General features: G+C 46.5%; 1 protein-coding gene across 17 annotated transcripts in view; it reads right to left on the bottom strand.

Annotated features, from left to right (window-relative positions):
* HP1BP3 (heterochromatin protein 1 binding protein 3) overlaps positions 1-20108 on the bottom strand; it is a 79302-nt gene that overhangs the window by 50054 nt on the left and 9140 nt on the right. For 7 of the 17 annotated variants that reach the window (XM_005281719.5, XM_005281723.5, XM_005281720.5 and 4 more), the window contains exon 2: positions 249-448. The exons of 8 other annotated variants lie outside the window; for them this stretch is intronic. In XM_005281719.5, coding sequence (XP_005281776.1) covers positions 249-344 — 96 coding nt within the window. In that variant the 5' untranslated portion in view covers positions 345-448. The remainder of the gene's footprint in view (positions 1-248; positions 449-20108) is intronic. 2 more of the 17 variants (XM_065575054.1, XM_065575055.1) reach the window with 1 other exon arrangement.

Genomic DNA, 20108 nt, shown 5'->3' with positions numbered 1-20108 from the left:
TTTACAATTTATGAGAGAGAATCTTTTCATTTCAATTCATTAAATGAGGAGAACATTTGAGGATTCTGGCAAACCAGACACATCTCAGGGAAATCAGGGGAGGGGAGGAAGCATGCCTACAGGGTTTTAATCAGACTCCCAAACAAGTTTCCTACAAGCAGGGGAGGAAGAGTGTAAAATAACCCTCAGCAGGGCTGGAAGTCAAGGACTGATCCAAGGGCGAGCTTGGAGAATGGGTCAGACCCTACCTCACTTAACTTGTCCGTGTGGATCAGCTGAGCTCCCGCTAACAATGGAAGCGCCTTATGATGTAAGGGTTCAGCTTCAGACAGATCAGTCGCCATTTAAATTAATTTCTAGCCCCGAGTGCAGGTAACACTGTGGAGCCCCGGGTTTTAACCACAAAGATTTTTTCCTAATGGTTTTCACAGTGCAGTGAGGAGTCAACCTAAAGTACAGAAAAGATCTGGTATGATTAACAAAAAACAAAACACAACCACTTCTATTAAACTAAAGATTTAAAAAAAATAAAAAGGATGAATTACTGTTTATATCAACATGACTGACAGCATATACTTCATGTTCAATAAAGATGCCACAACATCACACACAAACTATTATACATAGCTAGGACAAAGGCAGAAGCTATAGCAGCAGTCTGTTCAGTTAATGCACCTTCTAAGGGAAAAAGGAGACCCCACAAAGGAAGAAACATTCAAAAATAGAACCACCACAATACACTATGCCTAAAGCACAGGGTGGATAAAAATCAATGATTTTTTAATTTAAATCAGATTTTTTTGATAAAATGCTTTTTGAGGAAAAAACCTGCTTAATGATAGTTTTAATTAAGATAGATATCTTTGAGCTATAATGTAATCATGGAATAGGGATTAGAAATTCTAATTCTATAGTATGAGACAATATATTCATGTAATGTTTAAGAAAAGTTTTGTATGTGAGTTCCAATAGTTCATGGATTAGGGACCCAATCTTATGGGGTTCCAGGGGCTTCTGTATAGATTATTTAGGTTAATCTTTCTATCTACCCAATGGGTGCTCAGTCTAGAAGATACCATCAGAGATGCTTAATTTTGCAGTTCTCAAACTGTGGATTTGTATCTCCAGAGATAACATGCTTGTTAACAGCAAAATTGTTATTAAATAAACTGATTTGAGATCTACCATACCATTCTCTCACTAGAAGGGAAAACCTATAATGGCAGCAGGCCGTAAGAGAGACCCAGTTTGGGAATAAGAACCATTCAAGAAATATATGTTTGCTGATGATGTTTTAAAGAAAGTCACACCAATGAACTGGAGGAAGTCACTTAAGCACGTGGATTCAGAGACTGTTGAAGTGATAATCTCACTTTTAACAGCAGTAGCTTCTTTTGCCAGTGTAGAAGGAATATTTTTTTCCTTTGGACTAATTCATTCCAAATTGAGAAATCTTTTGGGACCTAAAAGCAGGAAAACTTGTTTTTCTTTTCCAGATTAGGAACAAACAGGAAAAATGAAGGTGAAGACGACTGAGTTAGCAGCTAACCTTTTTAATATTAGAAGCCAATATTTTAAGTTTCTCGTGTTGACCTGGCTGACAGTCTATTAATTTTTTTTTTTTAATATTTCATTTAACTATTTTAGTTGAAAACAATTTAACAAAAACAAACCTGATTTTAAAAAACTTGATGATTTAATGAAATTCAAAAATTTATATGCTTGTTTTGTTAAAATATTATGTTTGCTGTTGAATACATAACATTGTTGTTTTAGTTAAATAAAGCAATTTAATGTCTGTCTGGCGATGTTCTCCTCCTAACACATCATGGCAAAAAAATCCTCCAAATATTAATGATTAACCTGTTGAATTGGAGATGTTTATGAAGTAACTGGGAGGTGAACTATCTGGTTCAATTACCTTTGGTAAATGAAATAACCAATCATTCATTTTTCTGATATAGCTGTAAAATCAATCTGAAAAGTTTTCAAAATTATACATTTTTAAAAGTGATTTGTGTGTACCTTCTAAAAATGAAACCTCTATCTATCTCCGAGTTGTGAAGAATATGTATTAAGGTTATAACCAATAAGAATGCATGTTTATGTAGAAATCCATGGTTAAATCGAGTCTTCCTGACTAGTGATTTAAATCAAATCCACCCTGCTAAAGCACCAGTTGGCTAAAGATAAAGCTTCAAGGTAACAGGGCTAGAGCAGGACTTGAAAAATTACCCAGTACCTACTAACTCAAGAATGAAGTCTATTAGACAGGCAGAAATATACCAGTGACCCAAGCCACACTCCTTAACATTTAGGAGGAATAAAACTGTTTCAAACAACTCAACTTACTGGGAAGAAAATATACATTGATTTATTGGTGGCTATCACGCACTATAAATTAATGCTTGGCAGGTGTAATGAACATCTGTTCAAGTTTAAGAGCCAATGACCATAGTCTCTCCCACACTCTATCTTTTCCACATTTGTATTTACTCATTATCTCCTTCATTTCATACACCTCACATTCATTATCTGTTCCCCTCCATCACAGGATCCCATTCTCCCTCTGTGGTATGGATAGCTTCACTCCCTCCCACCATTAAAGAGGGAATTGTTTTAACTTCTCCATTTCCTTCCCTCCCTCATCATCTCCTTTAAGAATACTCAACCAACAAACAACAAACCAGGGCTGAACTTCTCTTCCACTTTCCTCATATACTGTTAAAGGAGCAGTAACACTTAGGCCTCTGTCTCCCTTCATGTCCAGAGAAATAGCCAGTGGCATCCAGGTCCGGATTAACTTTTTGCGGGGCCCAGCCCCAAATATATTTGTGGGCCCCCATGAGGCAAGGTGCAGGAGGCGGGATGGTCAGTCTCCAGAGCGAAGGGCAGGCTGGGGCAATGAGGCACAGCGCAGCGGGAGCAGTCCCGCTCTGCACAGCCCAGCAGGAGAGCACTGTTTACAAACCTGCAGCTGCCAGACGCACACCGGCCTGTCCAGCCCTGTGCTGCCAGCATGCCCCTTCCCCTTGAGGGCAGGCCCGCACCACACCGCGCCCTGCCCAGTGCCCCCCACCTCTGCCACTGCCCATCACCTTCCTCACAGTCCCACCATCACAGCTGCACAGCACCCCATATTCCTGAGGGGATTCTGCACCAAAAAATTAAAAATTATGTGCACAATATTTTAAAACTCTGCTCCCTGCCTGCCTTGGCCCCTCACCACTCCTGGAAGTAGCCAGCATGTCCATCAGTGGCTCCTGGAGTGGAGTGGGGCAGGTGGCTCTGCCGTGCACTGCCCTCGCCTGTGGGTGCCTGCAGGCAAGGGCAGCGCAAGACCTTTGCTCCCCCCCCTCCCAGACATGGTGCTGGCCGCTTCTGGGAGTGGCACAGGGTCAGGGAGCCTGCCTTAGCCCCGCTGCACTACAGGGCAGGCAATCTCACAGTGTTCTTGCCGGCAAGTTAAAGAAGTATGGGCTGGATGAATGGACTATAAGGTGGATAGAAAGCTGGCTAGATCATGAGGCTCAACGGGTAGTGATCAATGGCTCGATGTCTAGTGGGCAGCTGGTATCAAGCGGAGTGCCCCAAGGGTCGGTCCTGGGGCCGGTTTTGTTCAATATCTTCATTAATGCTCTGGAGTAGGAGTGGGCAAACTACGGCCCGGATCCAGCCCCTCAGGGCTTTGGATCTGGCCCGCAGTGCCGCGGGCCTGGTGCCACTCTCAGAAGCAGCCCCTGCGCAGGGGGGCAGAGGGCTCCGCATGCATTGCCCTTGCCTCCAGGCACTGCCCCCCGCAGCTCCCACTGGCTGGGAATGGGGAACTGCGGCAGAGGTACCTGCAGGCGCGGCAAGGGCAGCACACACAGAGCCCTCCTCCCACAGGGGCTGCAGCGCTTCCTGGAGTGGAGCGGAGCCGGGGACAGGGCAGGCAGGGAGCCGGACCTGGCCTTGGTGCGCCGCTGCCACCCCAGTGCTGCTTTAGGTAAGCGGCGCCGGGCCAGAGCTCGAACCCCTCCTGCATCCCGCCCCCCAATTCCCTGCCCTAAACCCCCTGCTTGCACCTCACACCCCTCCTGAACCCCAACTCCCTGCCCTGAGCCTCCTCGTATACTCCTCACCCCTCCTGCACCCCAACCCCCGCTGCACCCCTCCTGTACCTCAACCCCTGCCCTGAGCCCCCTCCCGCAGTCTGCACCCCAACCCCCTTGCCCTGAGCCCCTTCCTGCACACCACACCCGCTCCCACACCCTGCACTCCCTCCCACACCCCAACCCCCTGCCCTGCATACAATTTCCCCACCAAGATGTGGCCCTTGGCCCAAAAAGTTTGTCCACCCCTGATATGGATGATGGCATGGACTGCACCCTCAGCAAGTTTGCAGAGACACTAAACTGGGAGGAGTGGTAGATACGCTGGAGGGTAGGAACAGGATACAGAGGGACCTAGACAAATTAGAGGACTGGTCCAAAATAAATCTGATGAGGTTCAACAAGGACAAGTGCAGAGTCCTTGTTGAACCTCATGCACCGCTACAGACTACGGACCGAGTGGCTAGGCAGCAGTTCTGCAGAAAAGGACCTGTGGGATAACAGTGGATGAGAAGCTGGATTTGAGTCAGTGTGCCCTTGTTGCAAGAAGGCTAACGGCATTTTGGGCTGTATAAGTAGAAGCATTGCCAGCAGATCGAGGGACGTGATCATTCCCCTCAATTTGGCATTGGTGAGGCCTCATCTGGAGTACTGTGTCCAGTTTTGGGCCCCACACTACAAGAAGGATGAGGAGGCTGGAGCACATGATTTATGAGGAGAGGCTGAGGGAACTGGGATTATTTAGTCTGCAGAAGAGAAGAATATGGGGGGATTTGATAGCTGCTTTCAACTACCTGAAAGGGGGTTCCAAAGAGGATGGAACTAGACTGTTCTCAGTGGTAGCAGATGACAGAACAAGGAGTAATGGTCTCAAGTTGCTGTGGGGGAGGTCTAGGTTGGATATTAGGAAAACCTTTTTCACTAGAAGGGTGATGAAGCACTGGAATGTGTTACCAGTTTCGGTCCTGTTTTGAACAGGGTGTTGGACTAGATTACCTCCTGGGTCCCTTCCAGCCCTGATATTCTATGATTTTATCCCATGGGCCGGACTGAAAGCCCCGATGGGCCGGATTCGGCCCGCAGGCCATAGTTTGCCCTCCCATCCTAGATAATTACAAGGATTCTCTCGGTCACTAGAGCAGATTTCTGTTTCCATCGTATTCCGAGGCAACTCAACCTGGGTCTTCCACACAGGTTGCTTCTGGGGGTATTCTATGCCAAAAAGTTAAAAATTCTGCAAGTTTTATTTGTCAATAAATGCAGAGGCTCCAGCGTGGCAGTGGGAACCACAGGCCACTGGCTGGACGAAGATGGGAGAGCACTCTGCAGCCCTCCCACCCCCCATGCCCAGGACACTGACTCATTGGTGAGGCTGCACCCGACTCTGACACAGCAGAAGGCCTGGGCCCGCCCCAGAAACACCCTGGGCCCCTGCCTCTCTGTGCCAGATATGGGACAGGCAGGCTCAACCAGGCAGGATCTGTGGAGGCGCTCAGTCTGGGGGGATCCAGGTGAGAGGATTCTGTGTGGGACAATGTGGGTGCAGGCAGCTCAGTTGGGGTCTAGGTGTGGGCAGGATCTGGATGCTCAGAGGTTTGTTGGGGGGGGGGGGGGCACGGGAGAAGGAGGAAGTGTGTGTGTTCCCGGTGAAGGCAGGTGCAGTTAGTTGAGGGTCAGTGGCATGGGGGTCTGGATGTGGGGGCTCAGGGTGGGGCATCAGGGTGGGGTTTGAATGCACCTGGGTGGGGGTTTGAGAGCTCAGTGGAGGTGCAGGGATGGGGGTTTGGAGGCAGGGGGTATGATGCAGGGCAGCTCCAGATGCAGGGGTTGAGGTTCAGTGGGGTGGGGTTCAGGGAGGACTAGGGGGGTTCTGGATGTACTGGGTGAGGCTTGGTAGAAATGTCTGGGTATGGGAGGTCTGGATGCATGGGGGTTGAGTGGATGGGGGAGCAGCTCCCCATATAGTGACCCGTCTATCACGGCTTCCTTATGAGGACAGATTAATAAGACTGGGACTTTTCAGCTTGGAAAAAAGAGATAGCTAAGGGGAGATATGATTGAGGTCTATAAAATCATGACTGGTGTAGAGAAAGTAGATAAGGAAGTGTTTACTACTTCTCATAACACAAGAACTAGGGGTCACCCAATGAAATTAATAGGCAGCAGGTTTAAAACAAATCAAATGAAGTATTTCTTCACACAACGCAGTCAACCTTCGGAATTCCTTGCCAGAAGATATTGTAAAGGCCAAGACCATAACAGGGTTCAAAAAAGAACTAGATAAATTCATGAAGGATAGCTCCATCAATGGTTGTTAGACAGGATGGGCAGGAATGGTGTCCCTAGTGTCTGTTTGCCAGAAGCTGGGAATGAGAGACAGGGGATAGATCACTTGATGATTACCTGTTCTGTTCATTCCCTCTGGGGCACCTGGCACTGGTCACTGTTGGAAGACAGGATACTGGGCTAGATGGACTTTTGGTTTGACCCAGTAGGGCCATTCTTATGTTCTTATGCTAGGTAGCAGTGCGTGACTGCTCTTGCAGCTTCCCTGTCAAAGTCATTTTTCTGCAGGGAAGAAAAGAAATCTGTGGGGGACATGAATTCTGCGCACGCAGGAGTAACACATACACATAGCAACATTCATACAAACAAAATTGGTGGAGTTGGGGGGGGGGGGGGAGTGAGAAGAGAGAAAGAGGGAGGACTTGAGAGGAACATGTAGTATTAGGAAATGATGATTCCTGAAGACTGAATATGGTCAATTAGGTTCAAGCTTAACAAAAAATGACCTTCCCTTCAGAATTTAGTGGACCAAATTCAGCCGTAGTACAAGGGGATGTAATGGTGATTTAGGGCTGAGTAAGGCTAAGAATATCTCCAATTCAACCGTAGGCCAACCAAAGGGAGGCAGTAAGATAACTGGAACTATTCCCAGATGAACCAAAGCAGGCAGCATTTCAACAGGAGACATACCCTGAGACATTTCTTTAGCAGACAGCCTGCAAAAGGCAGGCTTTTCTGATGGTTAAATACAATTTATCCACTTCCTCTACAATGTAAACCTCATTTGATGCTCTTTAGGACAATTTTTATTAAAAGAACGCAAGTGTCATTTAAAAGTGTTGTGGTCTCTACACTAATGGAAGTGAATGAAGTAGACTAGGTTTGTGTCCCCCCCAGTGGTAAAAAGCTACGTTCATAAAGTGCTGCATTCCAAACAAACATGAGGGGGAAATGAACTTTCCTGCGTCATTCCACTCTTCTCCTGGAATTTCAATACATCACTAAGCCATCTGCCCTATGTCCAGCACTTTAATTTCATTTCTGTCTGGGATGGGAGGCCCCATCAAATGTGTGTGGGTGGGGGTGAGAGAGAGAGAGAGAACACCTAATGAAATTTCAGAGTCTTTCAGTTATTAATCCAATTACTATAAACTATCAGCAGCTTTGGCTATCAAAGAATCCCTACATTCTTTTGGTTACCATTCATTACTCAGACAGTTCAAAGAAACTAGATGCTTTAGTTAAGGTGGTAGATTGAAACTGACATTAGTCCTGTCAATTTCACTCTGCTCCTCTCATATAGATGCTCCTACAAAAATGCAAAATGCAGGGAGAATGGAAAGAATAGAGGTCTTTCAATCCTCTGCTGAATTTAAAGCTCTGATAAGGGGAAACAAGATCACAAGTGCTTCTGGTCCTCTGAAGTCAAAGTTCAAGGTCTGCCAGCTGGAATCATCTGGGCATATCTTACCTAATCAATTCCATGCTACTGCAAGAGCCTTAGGCATTAGTGGCACCTTAGTCTATTCTGCTCTCTCCCTCTAACACACAATTTAGTCTCCTGAGGACTGAAATGCTTTGGTCTAAATAAAGTTTTTGGACTTAATATAAAAGGTATGTGGGTGGGTGTGATTTAATGGACTAGTGATATACTGGCGATCAGACTAGATGTGATGGTCCCTTCCACTCAAATATGAAAAAACAACCCACTCTTAACAAATATATCTGCCTGCCTGCCCGAGGAATCAGGCTAAAGATTGATTTCTACACCAGGACAAACCCAAACCTCGCTTTCTGGATTGAGCATGAGAGATGGCAGCTGATGAAAGGTCTAAATCAGTTTATCAAAAACACTGAAGCAAGTAACAACAAGTCTCAGCAAAAGCAACATTTCCATCAAAATTCATGCAAGGTCAGACCAGGTGAAAAGAAAGCAGACACTCCCCCAACTTTTTATTAATTTACACTTAAAAAGAACCTTTAATCCAAAAGCATTTTACAGACCTGTCATAACGATAAAGGGAAGGGTAATAGCTGTCCTGTGTACAGTATTATAAAATCCCTCCTGGCCAGAGACTCCAAAATCCTTTTCCCTGTAAAGGGTTAAGAAGCTCAGGTAACCTGGCTGGCATCTGACCTAAAGGACCAATAAGGGGACAAGATACTTTCAAATCTTGGGGGGGGAAGGCTGTTTTTTGTGTTCTTTGTTTGGGAGTGTGTTCGTTCTCGGGACTGAAAGGGACCAGACATCAATCCAGGTTCTCCACATCTTTCTAAACAAGTCTCTCCTATTTCAAACTTGTAAGTAAATAGCCAGGCAAGGCATGTTAGTTTTCCTTTGTTTTTCTCAACTTGTAAATGTACCTTTTACTAGAGTGTTTATCTTTGTTTGCTGTACTTTGAACCTGAGACTAGAGGGGAGTCCTCTGAGCTCTTTAAGTTTGATTACCCTGTAAGGTTAATTTCCATACTGATTTTACAGAGATGATTTTTACCTTTTTCTTTAATTAAAAACCTTCTTTTTAAGAACCTGATTGATTTTTCCTTGTTCAAGATCCAAGGGGTTTGGATTTGTATTCACCAGGGATTTGGTGAAGGTTTTTCAAGGTTTCCCAGGAATGGAATCCATTGAAATGGTGGCAGCCGAACCAGAGCTAAGCTGGTAGTTAAGCTTAGAAGTTTTCATGCAGGCCCCTACATTTGTACCCTAAAGTTCAAAGTGGGGATCCAGCCTTGACAAGACCACAGACAGAAACCTTCATACAGTACTGAATTGCAACTCTTCTGCACAGAAATTGAGGATTGGAAGTGAACAAGAACACTGTTTTCAATTAAATTGCAGGTGGATTTAGAGGTAAAAGTCAAGTTACCCAAACTGAATTTGACCAAGATACCCAAACTCCTTGCACTGAGTACCAAGGGATCTTTAATGGTCAGGAGTGTTTAAAAAAGCTGCAGTGACACATAGAAGATGTTTCTATAATTGCTTTTAATTGCAAGAGTAATTTGGAAAGCAGTAATTGTTTTATATTTAAGAGAATATTAACAAACCAGTGATGCAGGTTAAGACAAGAAACAGGTCACCATTCAAAATGGTTACAAGGTAATTTTTGTTAATCTGATCAACTACCATCAAAACCTCAGATCCCTCCTAGACATACCAGAATGAGTCAACAAAACAGATACTAAAAGTGAGATTTCTAAAAATTGCTTTGGAAATACATATAATTTTACACACACACAGTTACTATTCACTTAGGTTATCCATAAGAAATGATACATGGCTTAGCCCAGTGGCCCATGTAGTCCAGTATCCTCTCTCTCTCTGAGTGATCAGTACCAGATTGTTCAGTGAAAGGTACAAGACGACACAGTGAAGATGTGGAAAACTTTACATATAGAGAAGTTCCTGCCTAACTTCTGTCAGTTAGTTGTCTGCTTATGTCCTGAATGCAACATGAGGGTTTGTATTCTATGTGCATGTGTGTTTTATATACATATAAAAATAAAAATGTATCTTAGTTGTGGATGTTCTCATCCACAAACCGATAACTGTTTTTGAATCCGAAGTTCATAGGTTAATTATGCATTGTATAAAAGCATTTATTTGTACATCTTAAACATCTTGCCTTTCAATGTCATTGATATCCCCTTGTTTTGTAAGTGTAAATAATAGTACCCAATTTACTTGTGTATTCCATTTATTTTATGTATTTCTCATGCCCTCTTATTCCATTCCTCTCTAACCCAAGATGTTTGCAAGTCTTTTCACTGTCCTTAAGTGAAGTCTCTCCATATCTCTAGTCTCCCCCTACTAAGGCATTTCCATCTCTGCTAGAAAAGAAAGGAGGGGGTAAAGGTATGTGGAGGATGCTCTTCTTACACAAACCCTAGTGAGTTCACAAAAACCAGGTTTAACAGTAATTTTCACTGGTGAAAAAGTAGCAGGCATTATTAGAGGACTTTAAGGACTGATCAGTCAGGTAAGAGACTTTCAGTTCCAAGCAGTGACCCCAAACTGATAGCCAATAAAGGCTGGCAAGATGACAGATAGAAGGGGCTGAGGAGGTGAGTGGTGAGTCGGTGGCTGACCTGTTCTACTGAACTGGTCTAGCTCCCATCCCCTCTCCAAGGCTTGCAGCTGTCTGGAGGTGCTTGCCTTCCATGTCTTCCTCATTCATTCAACAGGGCAATTGATTACAAAGTGTGTGTGTGTGGGGGGAGATCTTATTATACTTCTAGCAAAAAGACAGTTTTCTTTTACCTTAATTATAGTACCTTAGGGGCCCGCTATAACATATTACCAAGGTTTAATACCGCTGTTTCGGTGGGGCGAAGGAGGGTTTGTTTCCGTGGGGCGGGCAGCGCTGGGGGGGGGGGTGTTTCCGTGGGGCGGGAGGTGCTGGGGGGGGGGAGGTGTTGTGTTTCAGGGGGGCTGGGTGGCGCTGGGGGGGGTGTGTTCGGTGGGGCTGGGGGGTTTTAGCCCTCAGCTGTTTTCTTTGGAGTAATATGGCCCTCGAGTTGTGCAGGCCTGCCCAAAACTGTTCAAACCCACAGCCAGGGCCATCCCTAACATCCATAAACAAAGTTCCATTGAGGATAGCTGCTGTGAGTCAGGACCTTGTGGATTTTGCAGGGAGGCAGAGGAAGAGAAAAGAAAGGCATGGAAAAAAAAAAAAAAAGGTAAGGAGGGTAAAAGGATAATAATCCGTCTCAAACAGGGATAACAGAATCCCTGCTACCAGTAAAAACACTGTTAGTGGATATGTGCAATTGCAACTGCCCTGGGTACCAATTTGGACTCTTGTCTGAGGCAAACAACAACTGAATAGGGCAACATGGGTGAGTAAAGTATTCACCTTTCCTCAGCAGATTTTATTAGAGAATATTTAAAGAATAAACGATACAGAAAATTTGAAGCGTCAGTTATTGGTCATTGGGGGTAACATACAGAGTATAGGGGTATGTTGGTGTTTTGGGGCTGGGCAGCACACATAGTATATACAGACTGCAATGGCCCCAATGAGGGGTGGGTAACCGGTGGGCGGGATCAGGAAACAGTCGATAAGCGGTGAGGGTCTATCACCCATACGGGAAGTAGAGGCAGTCATGGGTATAAGTAAGCGGGCTGGGTAATGGGGATGGGGTGACCCTCACATGGCGGGATTCAGCTAGGTTTGGTGGGTTCAGGGCTCAGGGGATAGGGTCCAGCAGGGGGTGTGTGTGTGGGTGCACGAGGTCTCCCCGGCTCACTCTCGGTATTGGCGGTGGCCGGTGATGTGCTCGATGTAGATGTCCCGGGACCAACGGATAGTGTCCGAGACCATTATGCGTCTCATGAGCCGTGTGTAATGACGGCCCACCCCACAGGTCCTCAGCACGCGTTCTACAACACAAGTTAACTCTTCTCAGGGTTGTGCTATCAATAATCCTGGCTTAGAGATATCTTGACACCATAAGGAAATACTTTAAAAAGCAGTTTTAACCACACAGGGTAAGTTATACTGCAACCAAATGTGCAACAGAGAAAAAAAAAAAAAAAAAAATCTGTGGGATGGGGTAGGGGGCATGGCATTCAGTCTTGTTCTGCCAAGGAAGGCGCATCTACTTACTATGATCATGCAACATACAATACCAGTGACTAAAAGATATACTGGTTAGTGAAGACTTCTACATTCTATCTTCATAGTGGTTCTGGGACTCAAACCAATAAAGCTAGACACCAGTGTTTTATAACATCTGAAGGATTAGAAGTCCTGCTTTAGAGGATATAAAAAAATACCAAACTCTAAAAAGCAGTTCAAGAGGTATCCACTGTTTAAAAATATCAGAACCATAGGCGCCGACAACATGGGTCCAGGGCTGGAGCACCATGGAAAACAATTAGTGGATGCTTAGCACCCACCGGCAGCCAAGCTCTCCCCCTCACCCGCAGCACCTCTCGCCCACCAGTAGCCACGCTGATCAACTCATCCCCCTCCCTCCCACCACGATCAGCTGTTCTGTAGCATGCAGGAGGTGCTGGAAGGGAGAAAAAAGGTGGGGAAGAGGCGGGGTGGGGGTCAGGCACCACCCGGGTACAGAAGAAGTCAGCATCTATGATCAGAACTAAAGTATTAAAAAGCAAAATAATCAGAATGAATTGATTTCAAGCCATGGATACCACCTAATTTTACTAAAATCATTTTCCAATATTTGGTTATTGAATGTTAGCTATTGCTCAAGAGTTCCAAACAAGATGAGCTGCAAAGCAAAAATGAAAATTTGAGTTAAGCCCAGAAATGTGCTACATGCTATCCACTAAGTAATTTGAAACCAGCACAGAAATAAGTTTGAAACTAGTCTTCTACAGACTATTGCCCCTCTGAAGTCCTCTAGGTATTTCCTGGTTCACTGAAGATGTCACAAAATGCAACTCACAAATACAAGACATCTGACTGCAACCCAGGATATCTGCCACATCACAGAATGCTGTATCCTGTAATACCTTCAGTACCAAAAAAAAGTTTCATAAAGGGAACAGTTAAAATTCACTTCTTTGCTGAATAGGCCTTTCTAAATAGGTTGAGAGGCATAGTACTCATTACTGATCTTCACTCTGCTTCCATTTTTATTTTGCAGCTCACTTTTAATTGGAGAACCTGGTGCACAGCCTGTGGCCTGATAAGGAAGCTGGTCCAGTAGAATAAAGCCATTCAAGTCAGCCTAAAAAAATTATGAGACTAAAATACCTTACTAAATAAAGAGGAGGAACACACGCTTATTCTCTGTGTTTTATCTTTTTGTGTTCTTTCAGGTCTTTATTTGGTAGTTTCTATATTAAAAAGAACAGGAGTACTTGTGACACCTTAGAGACTAACGAATTTATTTGAGCATAAGCTTATGGGCCACAAAAGCTTATGCTCAAATAAATGTGTTAGTCTCTAAGGTGTCACAAGTACTCCTGCTCTTTTTGCGGATACAGACTAACACGGCTGCTACTCTGAAACCTGTCTATATTAAAACTAACTCAATTTCATAGCTGGTTAAGCACCACTTCATCATGGGTTCACCACAGTCACCTCCATAAAGCAACTTTTATGCTAATTGTCCCGATTAAGCAGCAGACTTTGCCATTCACTATCCTTATACTGCACGGGCTTCCTGGGAGGTGTCCTAGTTAAGCTAACTTTCTAGTTAAGTAGCTCCTGATTAAGAGGCAAAGACCATATCCGTAACTCCCTTGAGGTCCCCCTTCCCAGAAAGCTCTTACGGACTATTCAAGCCCATGCACAAATCATGAGCAGTTCCTGTTTCAATTAAAAAAAGAATAATGGTCCAATATGAAGATCTAATAACTCACAACCTGCCAGACTAGAAAGAAATTCTTTGGCCTCATCAGTATAAATTCTTCCAGTCCCAGTACATTTTCCTAAGTACTAATCTCTAAACCAGTAGTTAGGAGAGAAAAGAAAGAAAAAAAAAAAAAAAGTTACACAACACCACAAGCTTTTTTCGGCGTAGAAGATGGATGTGCTGTATACACTATGGGGGGGGAAAAAAACAGTTACCTGCCTTTCGTAACTGTTGTTCTTCGAGATGCGTTGCCCATGTCCATTCCATTCTAGGTGTGCGCGCGCCCATGTGCATGGCCGTAGGAGATTTTTGCCTTAGCAGTACCCGGAGGGCCGGCTATGGCACTCTCTGAAGTGTTCGGCTGCCCCAGGCTGGGTTGGCAAGCGGGAAGACGAAGGGCAACGATGACCAAAACTAGAGTCCCTTCTCCTCATAGGTCTCTGACGAGGCTGCCAGGGTCTTAGCGGTGGCAGAGGTCTGAAGGGCTTCCTGACTGACTGAAGAGTGTGCATACACAACGAACAACGGGTAGCTCTGGTGTCCTTCAACCCATGCAGCCTGGCGTCCGTTTGATCCTAAAACAGACCAACTCCGTCAAAGGGGAAGTCCTAGATTGAAGCCTGCATCTCCTGGGAGAGGCCTGCATCTCCTGGGAGAGGCCTGCAGTTTGGCGCCAGGAACTATGTTGCATGACCACTGTGAATGCGACCGCCATTGCCACCAAATATGCTGCGTCCCATGCCATTTACAGGGAGCATCTGCCCACTGCCGTGCCCTCCTCCACCAGAGTGCCAAACTCTTGGGCCAACCCCTGAGGGAGGGATTCCTGGAACTTTGAGACCATCCCAGAGATTAAAATTGTACCGGCAGCCCAGCAAGGCCTGATGATTCAATCACCCGAAACAGCAGGCTGGCGGTAGAATAACGGTAGAATAAATCTTTCTCCCAAATAAATCAAGTTTTTTAGCGTCCTTATTTTTGGGAGTCGAGGAGGTAGGGACTTGCTTGTCCTTTTTGTTGGCTGCAGATTCAACCAATGAGCTGGGGACTGGTGCATATAAAGGCCAGCACAAAGTATTTTTTCTCGGCCCATTTCAAGGTGGATTGGATGGAGGAGGGGGTCTGCCATAAAGCCTTGGCTATTGTGAGGACCCCCTCATACACAGGCAGGGTGACCCAGATGGGCGTAGAGGCCAAGAGGACGTTGAAGAGGGTGTCCTCCTACTCTGCCACCTCTTGCACCTTGAGCACCCATTCTCGGCCATACCGGAGAAGGGCTTGATGCTACCGAAAATCATCTGGCGGGCTAGCTCTAGGTCCCGCAACCACCTCGTCTGGGGACAACAAGGAAGACTGGAACACTGGTGGGCGTGCGGGAGTCTTGACGGCCAGAGAAAGAGGCTTTGGGGTGGGCACAGGTTCCTCTGCCCCAACCTCAGAACAGACTTCCAGTACTGGGTCGGTGCTGGTGGGGCCGCTGCCCCGTCACGGCCACCAAGGAGTGCTATGAAGGAGGCATCGTCACAACCGGTACACCCCATGCTCTCCAATATGGCCACTGTGCTTGCCACTGGTCATGCTGCCATTGTGGTGTTGCCAACGAGGGAGCAGGCTCCGGTGCCCAGCTAGGTCGAGGAGACTGTGGCGACGGGCTGAACTGGACCTCCATACTGGAGAAGCCACCTTCCAGCGACCAGGGAGGAGCTGTCAACGCCTGAGTTTGTTTGCTGGTTGTGGCTACCGGTGACCGTTGCCCGGGCGTAACTGAACTGTAACTGCAGTGTGGTGAGTGGGACCAGTGCCGGGGGGACCGGTACTGGGATGGGGAACGTTCCCATCGTGCTGGTGATCGGGACCGATGCCTAGAGGATAACCGTTGATTTGGCACGCAGTGCCGGGAATAGTAAGGGGAGGGTCAGCCCCATGGGAATCTGGAAGCTCACCTGGGCGACTGACTACGCGATTGGGATCTGCCCCACGATTCCGGATGCAGCAGAGAAGATAGACGCCTTCTGTCTGGTGACTGATGTTGGTCCCCTCTTGCCCTCTTAGGGAGTCTTAGCCGGGTCCTGCAGCACCGGGGTCATTGTTGGAGCAGATGGAGACTTGTGCTCTCTCTGTACCGCGGGAGCTTGGGCTGACAAAGATGCAGGCAGGCATGCAGGTCCCATGCCACCCCCAAGAGTCGGTGGCAAACCTTTCAGGGGGCTGGGTGCCCCAGACAGGGAAGCACAATCACGCGGCTCTGGAGCAATCTGGTGGGCAGGCCTGGGTCCCTTGATAGATGACCGCTGGGCCTTCTTGCTCGGTGCCAGGGAGCGCTTCCTGGACTACTTCTTCGACACCAGTGATGGCGAACGGGGCCAGGAGGAGTCGGGTGCTGGTGGTGCACTTTGCACGGAAGGCTGAAGCACTTGGTGCGACCTGCCCAGACGGCTCAGAAGCTGGGCGGAGGGTGGACTCCATCAGGAGAGCCCTTAGGCGGATGTCCCGTTCCTTCTGGGCACAGGGACAAAAGTTTTTGCAGATCCGGCACTGCTCCTGAACGTGCGATTCCCCCAGGCACTTGGGGCAGCTGCTGTGGGGGTCACTCACAGGCATAGGCCTGCTGCAGTCTGAGCAGGCCTTGAACCCGGGAGACCAGGGCATGCCCCTCCTGGGGCAAAGTCCCACTGGGCCACTAACTACTTACCAACTCCTTAAGACCAACAAAGTGAACTATATACACAACGGCCTTAAGGCCCGAAGTTCAAAATGGTAGACAACCGCTAGCTCTTGCCAAGGAAGAGAGTTGCTCCGACGGACCACCATGGGCAGTAAGAAGGAACTGAGGGGGCGTAGGGCCAGTGGCGCCTGATATACCATGGCGTGAGCTCAGCACTCCAGAGGGCAGCACAGCTGGCCCTACGGGTACCGCTAGGCAAAAATCTCCAACGGCCACACACGTGAGTGCGCGCACACCTAGAATGGAATCAACATGAGCAAGCACTCGAAGAAAGATACAAAATACTACAGAGGGAGCTTCATTATAAATCGGAGTGATACAGCACTGAAATGAGAATGTAACCAAATGTAACCAAAATTTGGACATCTGACTCCCAATAGCATTAACAGCAGTAACTAAAAACAGGACATACAGGTTAAATGCTACATTTGTGATTACACATAGGCTATATCTTCACTGCAAAAAACCTGTTTGTGTACACTGAGATCGCTAACTCAAGGAAGCTCTCTTGATGTAAATTCACAGTGGAGACAAGGCAGTGATAATCTCAACTAGCTTTATGCCTTGTCTCTACAAGGCTTTTACATCTTAAGAACATAGGACTAGAAAGGACCTCCCTGGATCACTGAGTACGAGAGAGTTCTCTCAGTGTTAACTCCCCTATTCCCTAACCCCCCCCCCCCAAAAAAAACACCATAAACTCCAGTTTCTCTTTCTGTCCACTCTCTAATCTTCTGAATTCTATAGAAGCAGCTCAGCAACAGATCACTAGAGCGCTACATGGATACAAAATTTGTATCCACATCCAATCCGCAAACATGGTCCACGGATATCTGCATCCGCAGGTGCAGATATCCGTGAATATAAAGCGGATATCCACAGATTTGCAGGACTCTACAGATCACTTCTATAGGATGAGAAGATAACACCAATTAGGTTCTAATGAGTTATCTATTATTTCTAATTTGATGACCAGAGCCAGGTACCACCGCATTAAGCCTTTTTGGCCCTCTCCATGCTAGGGAATGCCAGAGATTAATATAATTTCTAAACAGGGTTATAGTACATTATGTACAATTCCATTACATAGAATCATAGAATATTATGGTTGGAAGAGACCTCAGGAGGTCATCTAGTCCAACCCCCTGCTCAAAGCAGGACCAATTCCCAACTAAATCATCCCAGCCAGGGGTTTGTCAAGCTGGGCCTTAAAAACCTAAGGATTGAGATTCCACCACGTCCCTAGGGAACCCATTCCAGTGCTTCACTACCCTCCTAGCGAAATAGTGTTTCCCAATATCCAACCTAGACCTCCCGCACTGCAACTTGAGACCATGGCTTCTTGTTCTGTCACTGAGAACAGCCTAGCTCCATCCTCTTTGGAACCCCTCTTCAGGTAGTTGAAGGCTGCTATCAAATCCCCCCTCATTCGTCTCTTCTGCGGACTAAATAATCCCAGTTCCCTCAGCCTCTCCTCCTAAGTCATGTGCCCCAGCCCCCTAATCATTTCCATTGTCCTTCGCTGGACTCTTTCCAATTTGTCCACGTCCCTTCTGTAGTGGGGGGACCAAAATTGGACGCAATACTCCAGATGTGGCCTCACCAGTTCCGAATAGAGGGGAATAATCACTTCCCTCGATTTGCTGGCAACGCTCCTATTAATACAGCCCAATATGCCATTGGCCTTTTTGGCAACGAGGGCACTGCTGCTTAGCCAGTCGGTCCCAGCCTGTAGTGGTGCATGGGATTCTTTCTTCCTAAGTGCAGGACTCTGCACTTGTCCTTGTTGAACCTCATCAGATTTCTTTTGGCCCAATCCTCCAATTTGTCTAGGTCACTCTGGACCCTACCCCTTCCCTCCAGCGTCTCTACCTCTCCCCCCAGCTTAGTGTCATCTGCGAACTTGCTGAAGGTGCAATTAATCCCGTCATCCAGATCATTAATAAAGATGTTGAACAAAACCAGCCCCAGGACCGACCCTTGGGGCACTCCACTGGATACCGGCTGGCAACTAGACATGGAGCCATTGATCACTACCTGTTGAGCTCGATGATCTAGCCATCTTTCTATCCACTTTATAGTCCATTCATCTAGCCCATACTTTAACTTGCTGGCAAGAATACTGTGGGAGACTGTATCAAAAGCTTTGCTAAAGTCAAGATATCTCACATCCACTGCTTTCCCCATATCCACAGACCCAGTTATATCACAGAAGGCAATTAGGTTGGTCAGGTATGACCTGTCCTTGGTGAATCCACGTGGACTGTTCCTGATCACCTTCCTCTCCTCCAAGTGCTTCAAAATGGATTCCTTGAGTACCTGCTCCATGATTTTGCCAGGGACTGAATGGTAGTTCCCCGGGTTCTCTTTCTTCCCTTTTTTGAAGATGGGCACTATATTAGCATTTTTCCAGTCATCCAGGACCAGCCCCCATCGCCATGAGTTTTCAAAGATAATGGCCAATGGCTCTGCAGTCACATCCACCAACTCCTTTAGCACCCTTGGATGCAGTGCATCCAGCCCCATGGACTTGTGCTCATCCAGCTTTTCTAAATAGTTCTGAACCACTTCTTTCTCCACAGAGGGCTGGTCACCTCCTCCCCATACTGTGCTGCTTAGTGCAGTAGTCTGGAAGCTGATCTTGTTCGTGAAGACAGAGGCAAAAATCATTGAGTACGTTAGCTTTTTCCACATCCTCTGTCACTAGGTTGCCTCCCCCATTCAGTAAGGGGCCCACACTTTCCTTGACCTTCTTCTAACATACCTGTAGAAACCCTTCTTGTTACTCTTAACATCCCTTGCTAGCTGCAACTCCAAGTGTTGTTATTTGGCCTTCCTGATTTCACTCCTGCATGCCTGAGCAATACGTTTATACTACTCCTTGGTCATTTGTCCAATCTTCCACTTCTTGTAAGCTTCTTTTTTGTGTTTAAGATCAACAAGGATTTCACCGTTAAGCCAAGCTGGTCGCCTGCCATATTTACTATTCTTTCTACACATCGGGATGGCTTGTTCCTGCCCTCAATAAGGCTTCTTTAAAATACAGCCAGCTCTCTGGAACTCCTTTCCCCCTCATATTAACCTCCCAGGGGATCCTGCCCATCAGTTCCCTAAGGGAGTCTAAGCCAACTTAGACTCCCTTAGGGAACTGATGGGCAGGATCCCCTAGGAGGCTCAGGCTCCAGAAGTCCAGGGTCTGTATTTTGCTACTCTCCTTTCTTCCTTTGGTCAGGATCCTGAACTCAACCAGCTCATGGTCTCTGCTGCCTAGGTTGCCACCCACCTTTACTTCCCCTACCAATTCTTCCCTGTTTCTAAGCAGGTCAAGAAGAGCACCGCCCCTAGTCGGTTCCTCCAGCACTTGTACCAGGAAGTTACAGGTAATATTATAACCACGCTGAGGAACTGTTCTAGAACTCTAAAGGATTAGCATAGAGCAGAAGTTTCTGCTTGCATGGCTGTTTAAAAACAACAGCATTGTTATTTTTTGTCCTCTGCATTGCAGCACAAAACCATGATACCTATGACCCATATGAGGAAACCGTTTTCAAACAGTTTTAGCTATGGTTCCCGGCCTAGAATCCTAATCTCTGCTATGGCAGAAGACTTTTGGAGGGCACAATACACTGACTTTTGAACTCAGGATATCAACTTGTAGTTTATTGTAT

This window comes from Chrysemys picta, chromosome 21, assembly GCF_011386835.1.
Source record: "Chrysemys picta bellii isolate R12L10 chromosome 21, ASM1138683v2, whole genome shotgun sequence".
NCBI classification, from domain to species: domain Eukaryota; kingdom Metazoa; phylum Chordata; order Testudines; family Emydidae; genus Chrysemys; species Chrysemys picta.
This window is presented reverse-complemented; position numbering and strand designations above follow the sequence as displayed.